The 20,664-nt window shown below is 40.3% G+C and overlaps 2 protein-coding genes across 17 annotated transcripts in view; one reads left to right on the forward strand and one right to left on the reverse strand.

The window, feature by feature from the left end:
* The window catches only part of NLRC4 (NLR family CARD domain containing 4), a 46,299-nt gene extending 31,702 nt beyond the window's left edge, over positions 1-14,597 (forward strand). For all 3 annotated transcript variants that reach the window (XM_055253545.2, XM_063623733.1, XM_063623734.1), the window contains 2 exons: positions 294-461; positions 14,281-14,597. In XM_055253545.2, the coding sequence (XP_055109520.2) occupies positions 294-461; positions 14,281-14,573 (461 nt within the window). In that variant the 3' untranslated portion in view covers positions 14,574-14,597. The remainder of the gene's footprint in view (positions 1-293; positions 462-14,280) is intronic.
* The window catches only part of SLC30A6 (solute carrier family 30 member 6), a 96,770-nt gene that overhangs the window by 22,783 nt on the left and 53,323 nt on the right, over positions 1-20,664 (reverse strand). For 10 of the 14 annotated variants that reach the window (XM_055253556.2, XM_055253558.2, XM_063623773.1 and 7 more), the window contains one exon: positions 14,956-18,840. The exons of 3 other annotated variants lie outside the window; for them this stretch is intronic. In XM_055253556.2, the coding sequence (XP_055109531.1) occupies positions 18,340-18,840 (501 nt within the window). In that variant the 3' untranslated portion in view covers positions 14,956-18,339. Of the gene's footprint in view, positions 1-14,955; positions 18,841-20,664 lie in introns of those variants that run through there. One more of the 14 variants, XM_063623775.1, reaches the window with a different exon arrangement.

Here is a 20,664-nt window from a genome sequence, read left to right on the forward strand (position 1 = left end):
TGCTTTAGGATAATACAGGAGGAATTAGGTCAGGATTAAGCAAGATTGCCCATGATTTAATGTTTTTGAAAGGTGGCTTATTAGTATATATAGTTTTATTATATTCTTCTGCATAATGTTTGTATATGCTTGAATACTTTCCAAAAAATAACCAAAAATTAAGTAGATTCTCATTACAGATTGAGTAGGCTGCAGGGCCACCAAACATAAAGATCATTCCTTCCCCAACATCCCTTTGTTCTTCCTCAGTTTTGAGATCATCCAGTCCCTGAACTGCTCTTTGTTTCTTCCAGTTGACAGGCTGAACATGCTAGAACAGCTCACCGCACTGCTGCTGCCCTGGGGCTGTGATGTGCAAGGCAGCCTGACCAGCCTTTTGAAACAACTGGAGGAGGTCCCACAACTCATCAAGCTTGGGTTGAAAAACTGGAGACTCACAGATACAGAGATTAGAATTTTAGGTAGGTACACACATACAGAGCCAAGATAAATGGATTTGGCCCTTAAAAAGTTCTTAAGTTGGCTTTGCTTATTTTGCCCCCTTATTTTATTTTGCTTCCTCTTTTTTTAAAATATAAATGTGTCTAAGGAATTCATTCATGTTACAGTAAGAAGACTTAAAACACTGGCCTTCCTTCAGGTTGTATGCCCTTTACCTACAGAATTAAATGAAAAGCATTCACAGTATCCAACAAGATGTATTATATTAGTCATAGCTCTTACTAGCCTTAACTTTCTGAAATTCAGCAATGCCCCTCCCTCCAATATCAGGAAATATTTTCAAGTTACTTATTGGGTATTCAAAACATATAAAGGTGAATGTAGCTGTATCTAAATAGAGCCACAAAGTATCTTTAAATAGCTGTAATATCCAGAAACAAATAGATCTATATAAATGACTGAAGACACCACAAACCTCAGGCAGTTGATGAAAGAAGCCCTCATACTATCTGTATTAGTTTTCAATTTCTGTATAGCATATGGCCTCAAAACATAATGGCTTAAAACAATAACCATTATCTCACAGTTTCTGTGGTTCAGGAATTTGGGAGTTTAGCAGGTTAGCTCTGGCTTGACCTCTCTCATGAGAGGGTCTGCTGGAGGATCTCCTTCCAACGTAACTTCTCACATGGTTGGCAAGTTAACACTGGCTGTTGGCTGGAGGCCTCACTTACTCATCACTAGACCTCTTCATAGGCTGTGAGTGTCCTCACAACATGGCAGCCCACTCATTTCTGACATATCCCACTGGTTGCACAAGTTATTCCAATCCAGCATATGGAAACATTAATACAAGGAGGTCAGGCTCATCAGGTTCAACTTGGAGGCTATCATACTAAAGCCAAGGACTCATGAAAACAGCCTCGATCACCTTCATTTCTCTTACAGATTGTCTAAAATGTGTTTAGTTTATGTAACATACAATTTATTAAACTGTTTTTGTTTTTTTTTTTTTTTTTTTGGCGGAGTCTTGCTCCGTCGCCCAGGCTGGAGTGCAGTTGTGCGATCTCGGCTCACTGCAAGCTCCGCCTCCCGGGTTCATGCCATTTTCCTGCCTCAGCCTCCCAAGTAGCTGGGACCACAGGTGCCCGCTACCATGCCTGGTTAATTTTTTTTTTTTTTTTGTATTTTTAGTAGAGATGGGGTTTCACCGTGTTAGCCAGAATGGTCTTGAGCTCCTGACCTCGTGATCCGCCTGCCCCGGCCTCCCAAAGTGCTGGGATTACAGGCGTGAGCCACCGCACCCGGCCCTATTTAAACTGTTTTTAAGTGTAAAAGCTTTCTGGCATTAAGTACATTCATATTATTGTGCCACCATCACAACGTGCATCTCCAGAGCTTCTTCATCTTCCCCAACTAAAATTCTGTACCCATCAAACATTAACTCCCATCTGCTGCTCTTTTTAGAACCTTCTTTCCTGGAGATGTGTACCTAAGTCCTTAGGCTGCCCAAGGGTGTGCCTTCCTAATGGTGCTTTAAGTTCTGGATCTTTCCTTCCTTTAATTCCTAACTTTACTTCTATCCACTCCCTCAACCCATTAACTCACATCATCCTGGTGTCAGTCTTTCAGGCCCTTCCTCTATTTTAGGTTATATTAGAGTCAGGTGGCTTCTGTGACAGACTAATTAGCTAGCTGATAAATAATCTCTCTTAGGTAACCTCATACCTTAAGTGAGCTGGAAAAGATGTGTCTTTTCAAAGAGGCCCTTGAAGAATATATAGATTTAGAATTCATGTTGGGGAGGCATTTTTAGGTTGAGGTCTTTTAGCGTCCTTTAAATCTTTAAGTAGGTAGCTGCCTACTTTGTCCACTCCCAAGGCTGGCCATTGAGACCAGAGAAGGAAATGGTGTGCTTACTGAAATAAAAACTGAGCTAGGCAATAATTTGTAATTTGACTTTATTTTTATTTATTTGTTGAGACGGAGTCTCGCTCTGTCTCTCAGGCTGGAGTGCAGTGGCATGATCTGGCTCACTGCAACCTCTGCTTCCCGGGTTCAAGTGATTCCCCTGCCTCTGCCTCAGCCTCAGCCGAGTAGCTGGGATTACAGGCATGCTCCACCACTCGGCTGATTTTTGTATTTTTAGTAGAGCAATTTGACTTTTGCCATGTTGGCTAGGCTGGTCTCGAACTCCTGACCTCAAGTGATCCACCAGCCACAGCCTCGGCCTGCCAAAGTGCTGGGATTACAGGCATGAGCTGCACCAGGCCCTCAGTTTTTTTAAAAAAAGAATTTGTGAACTGGGCATAGTAGCTTACATCTGTAATCCCTGTGCTTTGGGAGGCTGGGGTGGGAGGATTGCTTGAGACCAGGGACTCAAGAGCAGCCTGAGCAACATAGGCAGACCCCATCTATACAAAATACTTTTTTAAAAAATTAGGCCGGGCGTGGTGATTCACGCCTGTAATCCCAGCACTTTGGGAGGCCGAGGCAGGCGGATCACGAGGTCAGGAGATTGAGACCATCCTGGCTAACATGGTGAAACCCTGTCTCTACTAAATATACCAAAAATTAGCCGGGTGCCCAGCTACTCAGGAGGCTGAGGCAGGAGAATGGCATGAACCTGGGAGGCGGAGCTTGCAGTGAGCCAAGATCATGCCACTGCACTCCAGCATGGGCGACAGAGACTCCGTCTCAAAAAAAAAAAATATTAGCTGGGCATGTTGGCACATGCCTGTAGTCCCAGCAATTTAGGAGGCTGAGGAGGGAGACAATCCCTTAAGCCCAGGAGGTTAAAGTTGTTGTGAGCTGTGCTCATGCCACTGCACTCCAGCCTGGGTGACAGAGTAAGACCCTGTTTCTTAAAAAACAAAAAAGTCAATTCAGTAAGAATATATAATCATTTTATATATATATTTATATATATACACACACACACGCACACACACACACACGTATATTCACACATATATATATACACACACACACACACACACACACGCATATATATGTCCCCAACACTGGAGAACCTAGATATATAAAGCAAATATTGTTAGAGCTAAAGAGATAGATAGAACCCAATACAACAATAGCTAGAGACTCAACACCCCATATACAGCATTGGACAGATCTCCCAGACAGAGAATCAACAAAGAAACATCAGACTTAATCTGCACTATACACCAAATGGACCTATGGGATATTTATAGAGCATTTCATCCAACAGCTGCAGAATACACATTCTTCTCCTTAGCACATGGATTATTCTCAAGGATAGACCACGTTAGGCCACAAAATAAGTCTTAAAAAATCCCCCAAAATAGAAATCTGATTCAAGTATCTTCTCTGACCATAATAGAATAAAACTAGAAATCAATAACCAGAGGAACTTTGGAAACTATACAAACAAATGAAAATTAAACAATATGCTCTGGAATGACAAGTGTGCCAATGAAGAAATTCAGAAGGAAACTGAAAAATTTCTTGAAATAGGCTGGGTGTGGTGGCTCATGACTATAATCCCAGCACTTTGAGAGGCCAAGGCGGGAGGACTGCTTGAGCCCAGAAGTTTGAAACCAGCCTGGGCAATATGGTAACATGTCGTCTCTACAATTAAAAAAAAAAATATATATCTATATATATATATCTATATATATATATATCTATATCTATATATATATATATATTTAAAATTTCTTTAAGACAAATGAAAATGGAAACACAACATACAGAAACCTACAGGATACAATGAAAGCAGTATGTCCTGTCCCCCACCTCCCTCCCTCCCTCCCTCCCTCCCTCCCTCCCTCCCTCCCCCACTCCTCTCTTTCTCTCTTTCTTTTGAGACAGGGTCTCCCTGTTGCCCAGGCTGTAGTGCAAAGATGTGATCACAGCTCACTAGCCTTGAACTTCTGGGCTCAAGGGATCCTTCTTCCTCAACCACCCAAGTAGCTGGGACTAGAGGCCACTATGCTCTGCTAATGGACCTTCCTCTTCAACGATCTTCCCTTCCACTCTCCTTCATCCATTCATTCTATGAGTATGCAATGACTAGATTATGATAAGCCACTTAAAATTGTTCTACCTGCAAAATAATAAATGCAGATATCCCATTCTCAAACCACAACCTCCTGTATTTCTATCTACTCCTAATCGCCAGTTCTTTTACTTCACTGGGACTTCCAGTCCGTTGATCCCACTACCTTCTATCTATTTTTCAGGCCCTTTCTATTTTGACTTGCCTTCCTACCTAGTTTCAACTGCATCTTCCATCCCTGCAAACATTCTTGTCCTTAATAGCTGAAATTCTCATGGCTCACAGTAGCATGCGTCAATTCAGGCAATGACTTTGAGTGATGGATGTGTGTGATAGATGCAATGGTGAAATGAAGAGTGTAATGAGAGATGGAGTCTCTAATTAAAGAAAGACCCCCTAATGAGATGCAGGCAGAACATGAGATGTGGAATGTGAGGTATGAAATGAAATACAGTAGATGGGGTGTACTTTCCTGACAAAACTCCAGGCCTGGATTGTCCTTAAATTTCCCTTTTTAAAATTTTGTAACTACACTCAGGATACTGGGGAAAAACTGCAAAATTTGGGAGATAAATACAAGTTCATACTGACAAATTTCAACGAAAATATTTAGAAGTGAATGCTAAGAAAACGCTGTATATCGAAACTTGTGGCATGCAGCAAAAGGCAGCAAAAAAGAGTAACTTTACAGTGGAGAAAGCTGTTGACACTACCTCGGTCAGGTGAACAAGGTCAACATTAATAGTGGTGATTCATGTTGATAGTATGTACCTAGATATGACATGACGAAAATAGTACTTTACCTCTATGATATTCCTCCCCAAAGATCCACATCCCCCATCTAACGATGAGAAAAACATCAAACAATCCTAACTGAGGGACTTCTACAAAAAACTGACCAGTATTCCTTGAAACTGTCAAGGAAATAAAAAACAAGGTGATTATGAGAAATCGTCACAAGCATGAGGAACCTAAAGAGACATGACGATGAAACGTAATGTGCTATCTTGGATGAGTTCCTGCAACAGAAAAAAAGACATTTGGTCAAAACTAAGGCTGGGTCAGGTGGCTCACACCTGTAATCCCAGCACTCTGGGAGGTCGAAGTGGGCAGATTGCTTGAGCCCGGTCTGAGCAACATGGCAAAACTCAATCTCCAAAAAATTAGCTGGGTGTGGCAGCGTACGCCTGTAGTCCCAGCTACGTGGGAGGATGGCTTGAGCTCGGGAAGTTGAGGCTGCAGTGAGCTGTGATCATTCCACTGCATTGCAGCTTGGGTGACAGAGTGACATCCAGTCCCCTCCCCCCCCAAAAAAATAGAAACAGAAAGAAAGTGAAAATACAACCTACAGAATGTGAAAAAAAAAAAAACCTGCAGATCACATTATCTGATAAAGGACTTCTATCTTGAATACATAAAAAAACTCTTATGGCCGGGCGCAGTGGCTCACATCTGTAATCCCAGCACTTTGGGAGGTCGAGGCAGGTGGATCACAAGGTCAGGAGTTCGAGACCAGCCTGGCCAATATGGTGAAATCCCATCTCTACTAAAAATACAAAAAAATTAGCCAGGCGTGGTGGCACATACCTGTAATCCCAGCTACTCGGGAGGCTGAGGCAGAAGAATTGCTTGAATCCTGGAGGCGGAGGTTGCAGTGAGCCGAGATTGCACCACTGCACTCCAGCCTGGGTGACAGAGCGAGACTCCGTCTCAAAAAAAAAAAAAAAAAACAAAACTCTTACAACTCACAGATAAAAAATGCAAATAACCCACTTTGTAATAACCCAATTTGTAAAATGGGCAAGCATCTGAACAGATATTTCACCAAGGAAGATATTTAAATCGCAAAATAAATACCAGAAAACATAATCAATATCATTAGCCATCAGGGTAATAATGTAAACCAAAACTACAATGAGATACCACCTGAGACCCACTAGGGATGGTTATTATTTTTTATTAAAAGACATACAATAACAAGTGTTGTTGGCAAGGATATGGAGAAATTCATATGCTGGTAGTTAGAATGTAAAATGATGCAGCTGCTGAGGAAAACATTCTGGCAAGTTGTTCAAAATGTTAAACATAGAGTTGTCATATAGACCCAGCAACTCTTTTCCTAGGTACTCAAGATGCATGAAAACCAATATCCCCACAAAAACTTGTATATTAATGTTTATAATAGCATGTTTAATAGCTCAAAACTGGAAACAATTCAAATGTCCATCAAATAATGAATGGATTAAAAAATGTAGTATGAAAAAAATTAGTCGTGTGTGGTGGCACATGCCTGTAATCCCAGCTACTTGGAAGGCTGAGGCAGGAGACTGTCTTCAACCGAGAAGGTGGAGGCTGCAGTGAGCCGAGATCGCGCCACTGCACTCCAGCCTGGGTTGGAGAGTGAGACTCTATCTCAAAAACAAAAAACAAAACAAAACAAAACAAAAAAAAAAAATTATAGCACTAAATGCCCAAAAGAGAAAGCAGGAAAGATCCAAAATTGACACCCTAACATCACAATTAAAAGAACTAGAAAAGCAAGAGCAAACACATTCAAAAGCTAGCAGAAGGCAAGAAATAACTAAAATCAGAGCAGAACTGAAGAAAATAGAGACACAAAAGACCCTTCAAAAAATTAATGAATCCAGGAGCTGGTTTTTTGAAAAGATCAACAAAATTGATAGACTGCTAGCAAGACTAATAAAGAAGAAAAGAGAGAAGAATCAAATAGATGCAATAAAAAATGATAAAGGGGATATCACCACTGATCCCACAGAAATACAATCTACCATCAGAGAATACTACAAACACCTCTACACAAATAAACTAGAAAATCTAGAAGAAATGGATAAATTCCTCGACAAATACACCCTCCCAAGACTAAACCAGGAAGAAGTTGAATCTCTGAATAGACCAATAACAGGCTCTGAAATTGTGGCAATAATCAATATCTTACCAACCAAAAAGAGTCCAGGACCTGATGGATTCACAGCTGAATTCTACCAGAGGTACAAGGAGGAACTGGTACCATTCCTTCTGAAACTATTCCAATTGATAGAAAAAGAGGGAATCCTCCCTAACACATTTTATGAGGCCAGCATCATCCTGATACCAAAGCCCGGCAGAGACACAACCAAAAAAGAGAATTTCAGACCAATATCCTTGATGAACATTGATGCAAAAATCCTCAATAAAATACTGGCAAACCGAATCCAACAGCACATCAAAAAGCTTATCCACCATGATCAAGTGGGCTTCATCCCTGGGATGCAAGGCTGGTTCAACATATGCAAACCAGTAAGTGTAATCCAGTACATAAACAGAACCAAAGACAAAACCCACATGATTATCTCAATAGATGCAGAAAAGGCCTTTGACAAAATTCAACAACCCTTCATGCTAAAAACTCTCAATAAATTAGGTATTGATGGGACGTATCTCAAAATCATAAGAGCTATCTATGACAAACCCACAGCCAATATCATACTGAATGGGCAAAAACTGGAAGCATTCCCTTTGAAAACTGGCACAAGACAGGGATGCCATCTCTCATCACTCCTATTCAACATAGTGCTGGAAGTTCTGGCCAGGGCAATCAGGCAGGAGAAGGAAATAAAGGGTATTCAATTAGGAAAAGAGGAAGTCAAATTGTCCCTGTTTGCAGATGATATGATTGTATATCTAGAAAACCCCATTGTCTCAGCCCAAAATCTCCTTAAGCTGATAAGCAACTTCAGCAAAGTATCAGGATACAAAATCAATGTGCAAAAATCACAAGCATTCTTATACACCAATCACAGACAAACAGAGAGCCAAATCATGAGTGAACTCCCATTTACAATTGCTTCAAAGATAATAAAATACCTAGGAATCCAACTTACAAGGGATGTGAAGGACCTCTTCAAGGAGAACTACAAACCACTGCTCAGTGAAATAAAAGAGGATACAAACAAATGGAAGAACATTCCATGCTCATGGGTTGGAAGAATCAATATCGTGAAAATGGCCATACTGCCCAAGGTAATTTATAGATTCAATGCCATCCCCATCAAGCTACCAATGACTTTCTTCACAGAATTGGAAAAAACTACTTTAAAGTTCATATGGAACCAAAAAAGAGCCCGCATCGCCAAGTCAATCCTAAGCCAAAAGAACAAAGCCAGAGGTATCACACTACCTGACTTCAAACTATACTACAAGGCTACAGTAACCAAAACAGCATGGTACTGGTACCACAACAGAGACACAGATCAATGGATCAGAACAGAGCCCTCAGAAATAATGCCGAATATCTACAACTATCTGATCTTTGACAAACCTGACAAAAACAAGCAATGGGAAAAGGATTCCCTATTTAATAAATGGTGCTGGGAAAACTGGCTAGCCATATGTAGAAAGCTGAAACTGGATCCCTTCCTTACACCTTATACAAAAATTAATTCAAGACGGATTAAAGACTTACATGTTAGACCTAAAACCATAAAAACTCTAGAAGAAAACCTAGGCAATACCATTCAGGACATAGGCATGGGCAAGGACTTCATGTCTAAAACACCAAAAGCAATGGCAACGAAAGCCAAAATTGACAAATGGGATCTCATTAAACTAAAGAGCTTCTGCACAGCAAAAGAAACTACCATCAGAGTGAACAGGCAACCTACAGAATGGGAGAAAATTTTTGCAACCTACTCATCTGACAAAGGGCTAATATCCAGAATCTACAATGAACTCAAACAAATTTACAAGAAAAAAACAAACAACCCCATCAAAAAGTGGGCAAAGGACATGAACAGACATTTCTCAAAAGAAGACATTTATGCAGCCAAAAAACACATGAAAAAAATGCTCATCATCACTGGCCATCAGAGAAATGCAAATCAAAACCACAATGAGATACCATCTCACACCAGTTAGAATGGCAATCATTAAAAAGTCAGGAAACAATAGGTGCTGGAGAGGATGTGGAGAAACAGGAACACTTTTACACTGTTGGTGGGACTGTAAACTAGTTCAACCATTGTGGAAGTCAGTGTGGCGATTCCTCAGGGATCTAGAACTAGAAATACCATTTGACCCAGCCATCCCATTACTGGGTATATACCCAAAGGACTATAAATCATGCTGCTATAAAGACACATGCACACGTATGTTTATTGCGGCAGTATTCACAATAGCAAAGACTTGGAACCAACCCAAATGTCCAATAATGATAGACTGGATCAAGAAAATGTGGCACATATACATCATGGAATACTATGCAGCCATAAAAAATGATGAGTTCATGTCCTTTGTAGGGACATGGATGAAACTGGAAACCATCATTCTCAGTAAACTATCGCAAGGACAAAAAAACCAAACACTGCATGTTCTCACTCATAGGTGGGAATTGAACAATGAGAACACATGGACACAGGAAGGGGAACATCACACTCTGGGGACTGCTGTGGGGTGGGGGGAGGGGGGAGGGACAGCATTAGGAGACATACCTAATGCTAAATGACGAGTTAATGGGTGCAGCACACCAACATGGTACATGGATACATATGTAACAAACCTGCACATTGTGCACATGCACCCTAAAACTTAAAGTATAATAATAATAAAAAAAAAAAATAAATAAATAAATAAATAAATAAATAAAAAAAATAGCAGGGGCTGGGCCTGGTGGCTCACGCTTGTAATCCCAGCACTTTGAGAGGCCAATCTCTCTTAATATTTCCTGGCAATCTTACCGTGTTTCTGTATTCAACACTGTATGTAAACTATTTCACACTTTTTCTTCTCAATCAGTACTCAGCGTCTCCTATTTCACAGAGGATGTGATTGTTATTTTTTCTCTCCTTCTCCTGTAGAGCTTATAGTAGGTTTCTCTTCTCCTACCTAAGTGCAGTCTCTTTAGCAGTGCCTGAGATGCCAGCCTTGCCCTCACTCCGGTTCAGGGACATCATTTTATTGATTGTGCCTCTTGTTACTGGCTCCCTCCTGTCAGTTTTTAAAGTTGCTCAAATCTCTTCCATTTTAAATAAAACTCTCCCTGAGTCCTATCTTCCTCCTTTGGTTATCATTCTATCTCTCCTCTCCTTCAAGGTAAAAGCTCTAAAACAAATTTTATGTACCCTTATGACATCTCCATTTCCTGACCATCTGCTACTTCCTACGCATTGCATCTCCCCACACCCCTCCATGTGGCTGAATTTCAATAGACACTTTCAGAAGTGTTTACTTGATTCCTCTGCAGGAGTTGACACTGAGCACTCCCTTCTTTTCAAAACATTCTCTTGACCTCCATGCCACCTTGGCTACTTCTGTCTTCTTTCAATGGTGATTCCTCTACCCAGATATTAAATGTTCCTAGCTTTCCTTAAAGCTTGGTCTAGACTATCTGCTCTTCTTCCTCAGAGATTGCATTTGATCTCCAAGCTTTGCCATGTTTTGCTCTTGACTCCCAAAATTTTCTTACCCATCAGCAATCTGAGACTACAACATAAAAATCATTGCTAGCTCAGGTATCTGTTTCACCTGTTTTTTTGTTTGTTTTTTTCCAGGCTGGAGTGCAGTGGCGCGACCTTGGCTCACTGCAACCTCTGCTTCCCGGGATTCTCTGTTCTCTATTCGCTTCTCCGAATCCCAAGTGATTCTCCTGCCTCAGCCTCCTGAGTAGCTGGGATTATGGGTCCCTGCCGCCATACCAGCTAATTTTCATATTTTTAGTAGAGACGAGGTTTCATCATGTTGGCCAGGCTGGTCTCAAACTCCTGACCTCAAGTGATCTGCCTGCTTCAGCCTCCCAAAGTGCTGGGCTTACAGGCATGAGCCACCACACCTGACCAATTTCACCTGCTCTAACAAAACCCTTTGTTAAATGGCATCTTTCAACTTGGATGTTTGAAGCTGAACTCTGCTATCCAGCCTGTTCTCAAAGAGAGCTCATGCCTGTAATCCCAGCACTTTGTGAGGCCGAGGTGGGTGGATCACTTGAGGTCAGGAGTTCAAAACCAGCTATGAAACCCTGTCTCTACTAAAAATACAAAAATTAGCTGGGCATAGTGCACATACTTACAATCCCAGCTACATGGGAAGCTGAGTTGGCAGGATCACTTACTTGAGCCAGGGCGGCAGAGGTTGCAGTGAGCTGAGATCGTGCCACTGCACTCCAGCCTGGGCAACAGAGCCAGAACCTGTCTCAAAAAAAGAAAAAAAAAAAAAAAAAGAGCCATCACAGACCGTATTCATGTTCTAGAAGCTCTGTGTTAAATCCTGGGCCCAATCATTCTGCTGTGTAGATCCTGCTATCATACTTTATTTTCCAAAAGCTCTTTCTTAGCATCTTATTGTTGCTGAGTAGATGCAATCTACTGAAAAACTTAGGATCTCTGAAAAACTGAGGTCTTTGGAGTTTGATTTTTCTTGTTTTCTACAGTGCCTGATTTCTTTGAGAGTTGTTTGGCTTTTAGTCTCAGTCTTCCTTGTGGGAGGCTGTTGTCAAATGTCTGATAATCCTGTACTGTCCTCTTCACATTTGAGAGTGAGACAGAAGTTGATAGGGAGTTCTGTGTGTCTAAGGGAGGTGGTGACTTTTTGATAGGCTAACTTCACTAGGGGGTGATTGGGGAAGCAAAATGGCCCCTTCTTTGTAGGGCCTTTTCCTGGGGGGCAGTTCCATTTCTCCTAAGAAGAATCCTCCAGTCTTCCACCTGGAGCATATAAGCCCAACTGCAAGTGTCTGGGAACAAAGTGGAGTGGGAAAGCCTATTGCTTTTGTGTGCTCCCAGGGTATCCTGACCTACCATAGCACCCACCACCCATCTAATTACTTGATAATGCATGTCTTCACACTATTTTGTAAGCCCATTTAGACAGGGACCATGTCTGTCATTTGCACATATCCCCAGCACCCAGCATAATCTGCAGCACATAGTAGCACTAAAGATGTTGCTGAATGAATGAACAGTGAGAGCTCTGGTACTGGTTTAGGTGAACTACAGGACAACACTAACGAGAGTTGTGTTTGGGATACAGGAACCCCCAAGAATCAGAACCCTTCTACCCAGGGCATTTGAGATTTTTCCTGGAATTCCAATCAAGCCATTTGCACTCTCCACAGCCCACATACAGCCTATGGCTCTAAATGTCATGGATTCTGTTTCTCTCAGATATAGTCTGCTCCTCATAATATAAGCACTGCAGATTAAATGAACAAAAGACATGCCCTTGGTTCCTGCACTAGCACACATTCCAATAATTATCTAAGAAACTCTCTTAAATTGATGATAAGATCCTTATACCTTAGTAGATAACCAGTATAAATTGCTCACACTCTGAGGGTGGAATGGGCTTTAAATTCTTCTTAAATTCCTTTTAGGTGGTGCAAATATGTTCTGCTAGGTGAGAAGGAGAAAAAAAGTTGATCTTTGGGGAAGGAGCCTTAAATAGACACACAACTGGCAACCAGCATTTGGACTGAGTGCATGCCATGCTAGGAAGCATATGGAGAAGGGGCAAAGGCAGAAAGGACATGAACATGAGATGGAAGAGAGAGCAGGGAGAAAGCCATCCTCCAAGGAACAGAGGAGGTGGAAGGCAGGGGAAAGCGAGGACCTATGTACTATTTGGGCTGGGCACAGGCTAAGCTGCGATAACAGAGACCCAACTATACACATCTCCCAAGAAACACAAGTTTAATATACAACAAATTAACCCTCCAAAGTTGGGTGAGGTACACTAAGACTAAGATGAGCTCGGATGAGCCGAATAATGTGGATTGATAAGCCAGGCATACATCTTCTGCAATTTGTGTGTGACACTCTGGAGTATAAACATGTAAGTAACAGAGTTCCCGTGTCCAGTCTGCCTGTCTGTCCACTCTGTACTTCAAGGTGAACTTAGTCATCCAGAAAAGGCCAGGTAGGCGGGTAGGGCTAACGTTTTGCACAATTTAATATGCATAATTAACACAGAGCTAGTTTTGTGAAATCCTAATGTTGTATACTGGCCAATCTGTATGATGGTACATGACCTGAAAGAAAGGTAGTTTTTCTTATTGCAAGACTCACTTGGGTTCCAGTACCACCTAAACTGGTAACATAGGATAAAGAATGAACACTAAATTATTTGTGTGTGTATATACACACACACACACACACATCCTTTGTATGTGTGTGTGTGTGTGTGTGCATTCTTTGTGTATTAGAAAGACAGGATATCCACCTACCCTCTGTAGGAAATACTTTAGGTGCCCTATTATGTAAGGAATGGAGGAACTTCCTGAAGAGGCTCGGGAGGGTTATACATAAACAGATAAACAAAAACACCCACATCTTTAGATACTGAAGGAGGCTCACTTACTCAAGTTTACAGTTAGGAACATACCCAAAGAAACAACAGTTAGGTAGTGTTTACTTTTTCAGAAGAGGAAACGACCTAATATTGCCAAAGATTGACTCCAGTTTTGAAAACAAGTACTGAATAATAGCATCTCTCACACATCAATTTTAAAGCAATCTTCCATTTCCTAGGAGTAAGGAAAAGGGAAAAAAATGTAATTCATTTATATATTGTTGCTACCTCATTACGAATCATTATTTATCAGATTCCCTTATACTCTAGGAAAAATATAATAGACCATATTCACAATCACTGCCCTAGCTATAGAGAATTATATTAATAATTTCTTTCTGAGGCAAAGCACTGGTTCAAACATGGCCATTTCAAAGTGAAAAAAAAGTATGTAAAATAAATGTAGAACCTATTTTTTTTTAAAATATTTTTCTTCCAACTAATATACTTATTTCTTTACTCAGGTGCATTTTTTGGAAAGAACCCTCTGAAAAACTTCCAGCAGTTGAATTTGGCAGGAAATCGTGTGAGCAGTGATGGATGGCTTGCCTTCATGGGTGTATTTGGGAATCTTAAGCAATTAGTGTTTTTTGACTTCAGTACTAAAGAATTTCTACCTGATGCAGCATTAGTCAGAAAACTTAGCCATGTGTTATCCAAGTTAACTTTTCTGCAAGAAGCTAGGCTTGTTGGGTGGCAATTTGATGATGATGATCTCAGTGTTATTAAAGGTGCTTTTAAACTAGTAACTGCTTAAATAAAGTGTACTCGAAGCCAGTAAGTGCTCTGGGACCTCATTACTTTAAGCCTGGTAGTTAAAAAAAATCTTGCAAAAGGATGCCAAAGAAGATAAGGAAGTGGAAAGAAGTTTAATTTGATGATTAAAAACATGCAACAGTTTTGTGTCTTAGCTCTCCTACTAGGATTATTGGCTCCTTGAAGGAACCCTCATTCATCTTTGTGTTACCTTTGGTCTGGGTCACACCAACTGGTATACTGAATGCATATTAACTTAGTATAGTGCCTGGCATGTAACAGATTCTCAACAATATTCTCAATAAATATTCGCTGAATATGAGATAAATTATTAATAGCTACTGAATAAAGATTATTTAAAATCAGAGAGGAAACTCCATATATGTTCTTTAATCCAAACAGTTTAATTCAAACAATCTGGAATGTAAAAAGCACTTTCTGATATTAGAAGGAGATCAGACTCCCAAAAAAGATCAGCATTCTTTAGTCAAGCAAAACTTGGAAGTTTACAAATAGCTAAATCAGAGGCTTGAAATTCAGGTCCTCTCCAGTATCTGCTACATTATATGTAATTCCAAACATGACTTCAGAGATTAAAGAAGAAAGGGAAGATGTTTCCCATTCTTTTGTACCCTATATAAACTAAGGGTACCCTGCCCTAATCTTTTTTCCAACACTTCCCCAAATAACCCTTCCTTACAAAGAAAGAAGTCTAAGAAAACTCTCTAATCTAAATATATTTAAGTAGAGGCAAGCCTGAAAAAAACACAAAAACCTAAATGGTGTTAGGCTGTGGTTCACCTATTCTCATGGCACCTCAAATTAATGGCTTGGGTGTTGGTGTAGGTAACACTTGGCCTGTATGTTGAGGTAGTCACTAGATAAAATTCTGGGCACAACATCTGTTTAGCAATTGGGCACACATTCTACAGATTTAGCCATAACGTTTTGAAGCTGATATTTTACAGATCAACTAATTAATTCCTCTCCCTAACTTTACAGATGAGAAAGCTCATATGATTTGCCCATGGGTTATAAAACTACTTCCTTACACAGTGGCAGCATCAGAACTGGAATTCAGATCTCTTGCCTCCTATGCAGTGTTTTTCTCATTATAATATGGTGACTTCATAAAGCAGGGTTAATTACACTCCACAGAGCTTACATCTTAATCACAAACAATGGGACAAATATTTAAATTGAACTTCTTTCTCTGTCTAGCTTCAAGTGATTCTGTGGCAAGATTTACTAGTAAGGCTGCTGCCTATAGGCCTATGCTGGGCGAGCTCCTTATTTTCATATCCAGAAGTTAGTCAGAGCTTGGCAAATAAGACTTCTCTATATAATAATGCATGGGCCAATGTCCCCTGTAACATCTTACATTCAGGAAGTAGGGCCAATTCTTTCATAACCCACAGGCAACTGTGAGTGTCCTTTCTCAAATAGTGAAGGTAGGTATTAAAGCACCTTTGGTGGGACAGATGCACAGGTGTTGCCTCTGAATTGGTGTTGAGGAAGTAGGCATAAAACCTCACACAGAACTGTGTTTGGTACCTGAACATTTTAAAATCCTATGGGGATGGGGAAGACATGCATGGGGTGGCAGCACATACCTCTTAACCATAACTCAGGACATGGCAGTTCAGATTTCATGCATGACCCTAATTCACATTTAGTTGAGATCAATGGAGGAAGAAGAATCATCCTGTAATAGTAGACCAATAACAGATACAGTAATAGTTGGAAAACATAAGATAAAGGCCAAGGAACAGGTTGCCTTATTACATTTTACGAAGTATCATTTTCCCCAGTAGTCAAGGTAGCGTAGGCTGTATTTCTTTAGCAGGTCACATGCCTCAACAGGGGTTGCAGATGTCAAAGACAATGACCAACTCCTCACTAAGAAAAAGTCTTTAGGACATGGTCACTTATTACCACAGATGACAATTCTGCTTGACACAGATGGCTTCTTGGATGTTTTTAATCCACAGTGAAGAAAAAGGATTTCAAAGTGCTGCTCCTATTTGAAAGTGAATGAGTTGACTGAAGAAACTGTTGCAAATTCTAGAAAAACAAAAATCTTCTCTAGATAGCTGGCTGATGGCTGGGAGAGTCATAAATCTCCAGGAGCATTGGATTCCAGGAAAGTTAAGTCCATTCTCAAAATCCCATTTTAAAACTGTTATGGTATGCATAATAAAATAAAACAATAAAAAACCCTCCTAGGTCATGTGTGACTGCTGCTTGTTATACTTTTTGGAAGTAATATTAGCCATGTTAGAAAGTCCTTAAACTCTACATTTGGAAAACAACTAAAAAATAACATAATCTACGTAATTCTCACACTTCATCACAGTTAACAATTTCCCATTTTTGACAAAGCAAAACAAAAAGAAACTGCCCACTGCAGACCTAACAATGCTGTATTCTATAATCTAAGGTCCATTATGCTTTGGTAAAATTATATTATATATGCTCAAATTCTTTGTGCAACTTGAAAAGACATAAAATTCCATATTATGTATGGAACTCCATGTGTTTTGGTAATATATTTGATATATTTTGTTAATAAAATAGGAAATTAAAAAGCCAATGAATGGAAATGTGTCAGAAAAGATAAATTCATTATGTCAGTATTTGATTAAATGTAACATAGAAAATTGGGATTCTTTCACTGCATATCACCAAAAGTTGGGTAGTCCCTTAATCAAAATAAAACACCGAGAACCATGGACTATTTACAAATGTACTAAAATTTTTAAAGGAGAGAAACTTTAACAAAAATCTTGATAATTAAAAATTCAAATTGTGCTAGATAGCATGTATTCCAAAATTTCTGCTAAAAATTTTTGCTTTTAGTTTGTAAGACATAATTCAGGAGAATCTCAAAGAAAAATGTAGCAATTAAGTTGGAAAAGCTATAAAAGAGACTTTTACTTTTTGAACAGACATTTTTCCCTTTCCCAAAATGTGTATTACTCAAGAAGCATGTTTATAAATTTCACTAAAGAAAATATCGGCCAGGCGCGGTGGCTCACACCTAATCCCAGCACTTTGGGAGGCTAAGGTGGGTGGATCATGAGGTCAGGAGTTCAAGACCAGCCTGGCCAACATGGTGAAATCCCCCATCTTTACTAAAAATACAAAAATTAGCTAGGCGTGGTGGCAGATGCCTGTAATCCCAGCTACTCGGGAGGCCGAGGCAGGAGAATCATTTGAACCCAGGAGGCAGAGGTTGCAGTAAGCTGAGATCACGCTACTGCATTCCAGCCCGGGCGACAGAGTGAGACTCCATCTCAAAAAACAAAACAAAACAAAACAAAAACTAAGGAAGCCTTAATAAAGTACAGCCTTAAGTTAATAATAATGTATTGGCCGGGCACAGTGGCAGAGCAAGACTCCGTCTCAGAAAAAAAAAGAAATATTGTATCTTAGTAATGTGACAGATCCACTCCATCAAGTGGCTCTTATAAAGGTAAGGTCACATCACACTGCAGTCAACTACAAAACCAAAGATACCAAAATCCAAATTTAAAGAAACACATTTTCTAAAGGAAGCCTATTTAAAGCCTTTAACATTTACGAGGATTTCACTGTCACAAATACATTTTACAAAAATATAGTTTCATAGGTTTCATGAAATGTGAACAAGCTTACTATTATCTAACATTTAGAGTAAATGATTAAACAGTCAATGCAAAGTTGGATTACTAAATAAATTGGAAGCCAAAGAATCAATATTCTTCATAAAAATAAGTTAGAGTCTATCATGGTCTTGGTTGTCCAATTCTATTATTAGTTCCATATCTACTTGGTATATTTGTAAAACCAGTCCTCAATCCTTGAGTTGCTCCAATTCCTGGAACTCCAAGTCCTTGATTAAGCATGCTGCTGTAAGGTGTGTGTCCATGATTGAGACCAAAACCATAAGGCCTTGTTTGTGTGTTTAGAAGAATAACTGGGTTCACATTTTTCCCAGGAGTGTTAAATGAAAATTCTGGAGGTGGACTACTAGGTTTAGCTGGAGTTGATGTAACTGGGTTCAAATCATCAGTACCCTTTAAAAGAGGGATTGGGATTACGTGATGATCTGAAAAGTTTAGGACATTGGCTGCAACAGGCCCAGACAATAAGGCAGGCCTAATCCAGTCATCCTTGAAAATTTGAACAGTCAGAGTAGACACTAGAGTGTACAGCCTGTTGGTCACATGAGCAAGAACCATTTGTTCATTGGCATCTCGTCGAATTCTTACATGCACTGATCCAGCCTAAAAGGGGCAAAATCATAACAAAGAGATTGCTTAGAATTACACTAACGAAAATTTCATTAGATAAAACATTTATGATTTGTTAAGTTCCTGGCATTTTCTTTGAAAGAAAAAGCTTAATGTTAATATTTCTTAAAGACTACTTGCTGGTGATTATCATTGTAATGAGTTAAATAATTTGTGAATCTTTAAAATACAAAAAAAGAAATATCCACGTAGGAACAAGATAGGCATGTTATAATACAAGGAAGAATATAAATGAAACATAGGAAAAATACAATGTAAGAGCCGAAAAGGTAGGTATTAATTCCAATTGAAGAAGACTTCAAAAGGAGATGGCATTTAATCTAGGGTTGGTGATTAAACGGAATTTCAAAAAGTAGAGAAGCATTCCATACTGAGGGAAAAGCGATGAAAATGTATGGCATACTTGGTAAGAATAAGCAATAATACTAATATATAAAGAAGTCCTGGCCGGGCGCAGTGGCTTACATCTGTAATCCCAGCACTTTGGGAGGCCAAGGTGGGTGGATTACCTGAGGTCAGGAGTTCGAGACCAACCTGGCCAACATGGTGAAACCCCATCTCCACTAAAAATACAAAAAATTAGCCATGCATAGTGGCGTGTGCCTGTAATCCCAGCTACTTGGCAGACCGAGGCAGGAGAATAGCTTGAACCCAGGAGGCGGAGGTTGCAGTGAGCCAAGATCGCACCACTGCACTCCAGCCTGAGTGACAGAGTGATATCCTATCTTGAAAAAGAAAAAAAAGAAGTCCAAGTATTTCAGGGGGCAGAAGAAGGAGGAGGGAGAGAGAAGGAAAGAAGAAAGAGAGGAAAAAGAGAAGGAGAAAAAGAGGAAGGGGCTGGGCGCGGTGGCTCACGCCTGTAATCCCAGCACTTTGGGAGGCTGAGGTGGGTGGATCACCCCTGAGGTCAGGAGTTCGAGACCAGCCTGACCAACATGGTGAAACCCCGCCTCTACTAAAAATACAAAAATTAGCCGGGTGTGGTGGCATGTGCCTATAATCCCAGCTACTCAGGGGGCTGAGGCAGTAGAATTGCTTGAACCTGGGAGGCGGAGGTTGCAGTGAACCAAGATCACGTCATTGCACTCCCAGCATGGGAAGAGAAGAAGGGAAGAAGGAAGGAAGAAAAATGATAGGTAGATAATAAGGTTAAAAAGAGGCTACCAGAGGACTCTAAAATGATAAGGAATTTCTATTTAACATCAGCAACCTAACAGAAATAAATAATCAGACTTCAGAAAAATTGTAGGTATAGATGACTGGAAATCAGGTAGGAAAAAAGCTTCAACAATCTAGATTAGAAATGAGAAGAGCTGCCAAGTGCAGTGGCTCATGCCTGTAATCCCAGCACTTTGGGAGGCCAAGGCAGGCGGATCACCTGAGGTCAGGAGTTCGAGACCAGCCTGGCCAACATGGCGAAACCCCGTCTCTACTAAAAATACAAAAATTAGCTGGGCATGGTGGCATGCACCTGTAATCCCAACTACTCAGGAGGCTGAGGCAGGAGAATCACTTGAACCTAGGAGGCAGACGTTGCAGGGAGCAGAGATCATGCCACTGCGCTCCAGCCTGGGAGACAGAACAAGACTCTGTCTCAAAAACAAAACAAAACAAAACAAAACAAAACAAAACAAAACAAAACAAAACAAAACAAAAGAGGAGAGCTGAGCCAGGCCAAAAATAGTGGGATCAAAGAGGGACAGACAGATATATCATATTCCAGGGGCAGAAATGGAAGGACTTGATACCCAGCTGGAAGTAAAGGATGAGGGAGATTGACTCATCAAAGATGATATC

This window comes from Symphalangus syndactylus, chromosome 18 (assembly GCF_028878055.3).
Source record: "Symphalangus syndactylus isolate Jambi chromosome 18, NHGRI_mSymSyn1-v2.1_pri, whole genome shotgun sequence".
Classification (NCBI taxonomy): domain Eukaryota; kingdom Metazoa; phylum Chordata; class Mammalia; order Primates; family Hylobatidae; genus Symphalangus; species Symphalangus syndactylus.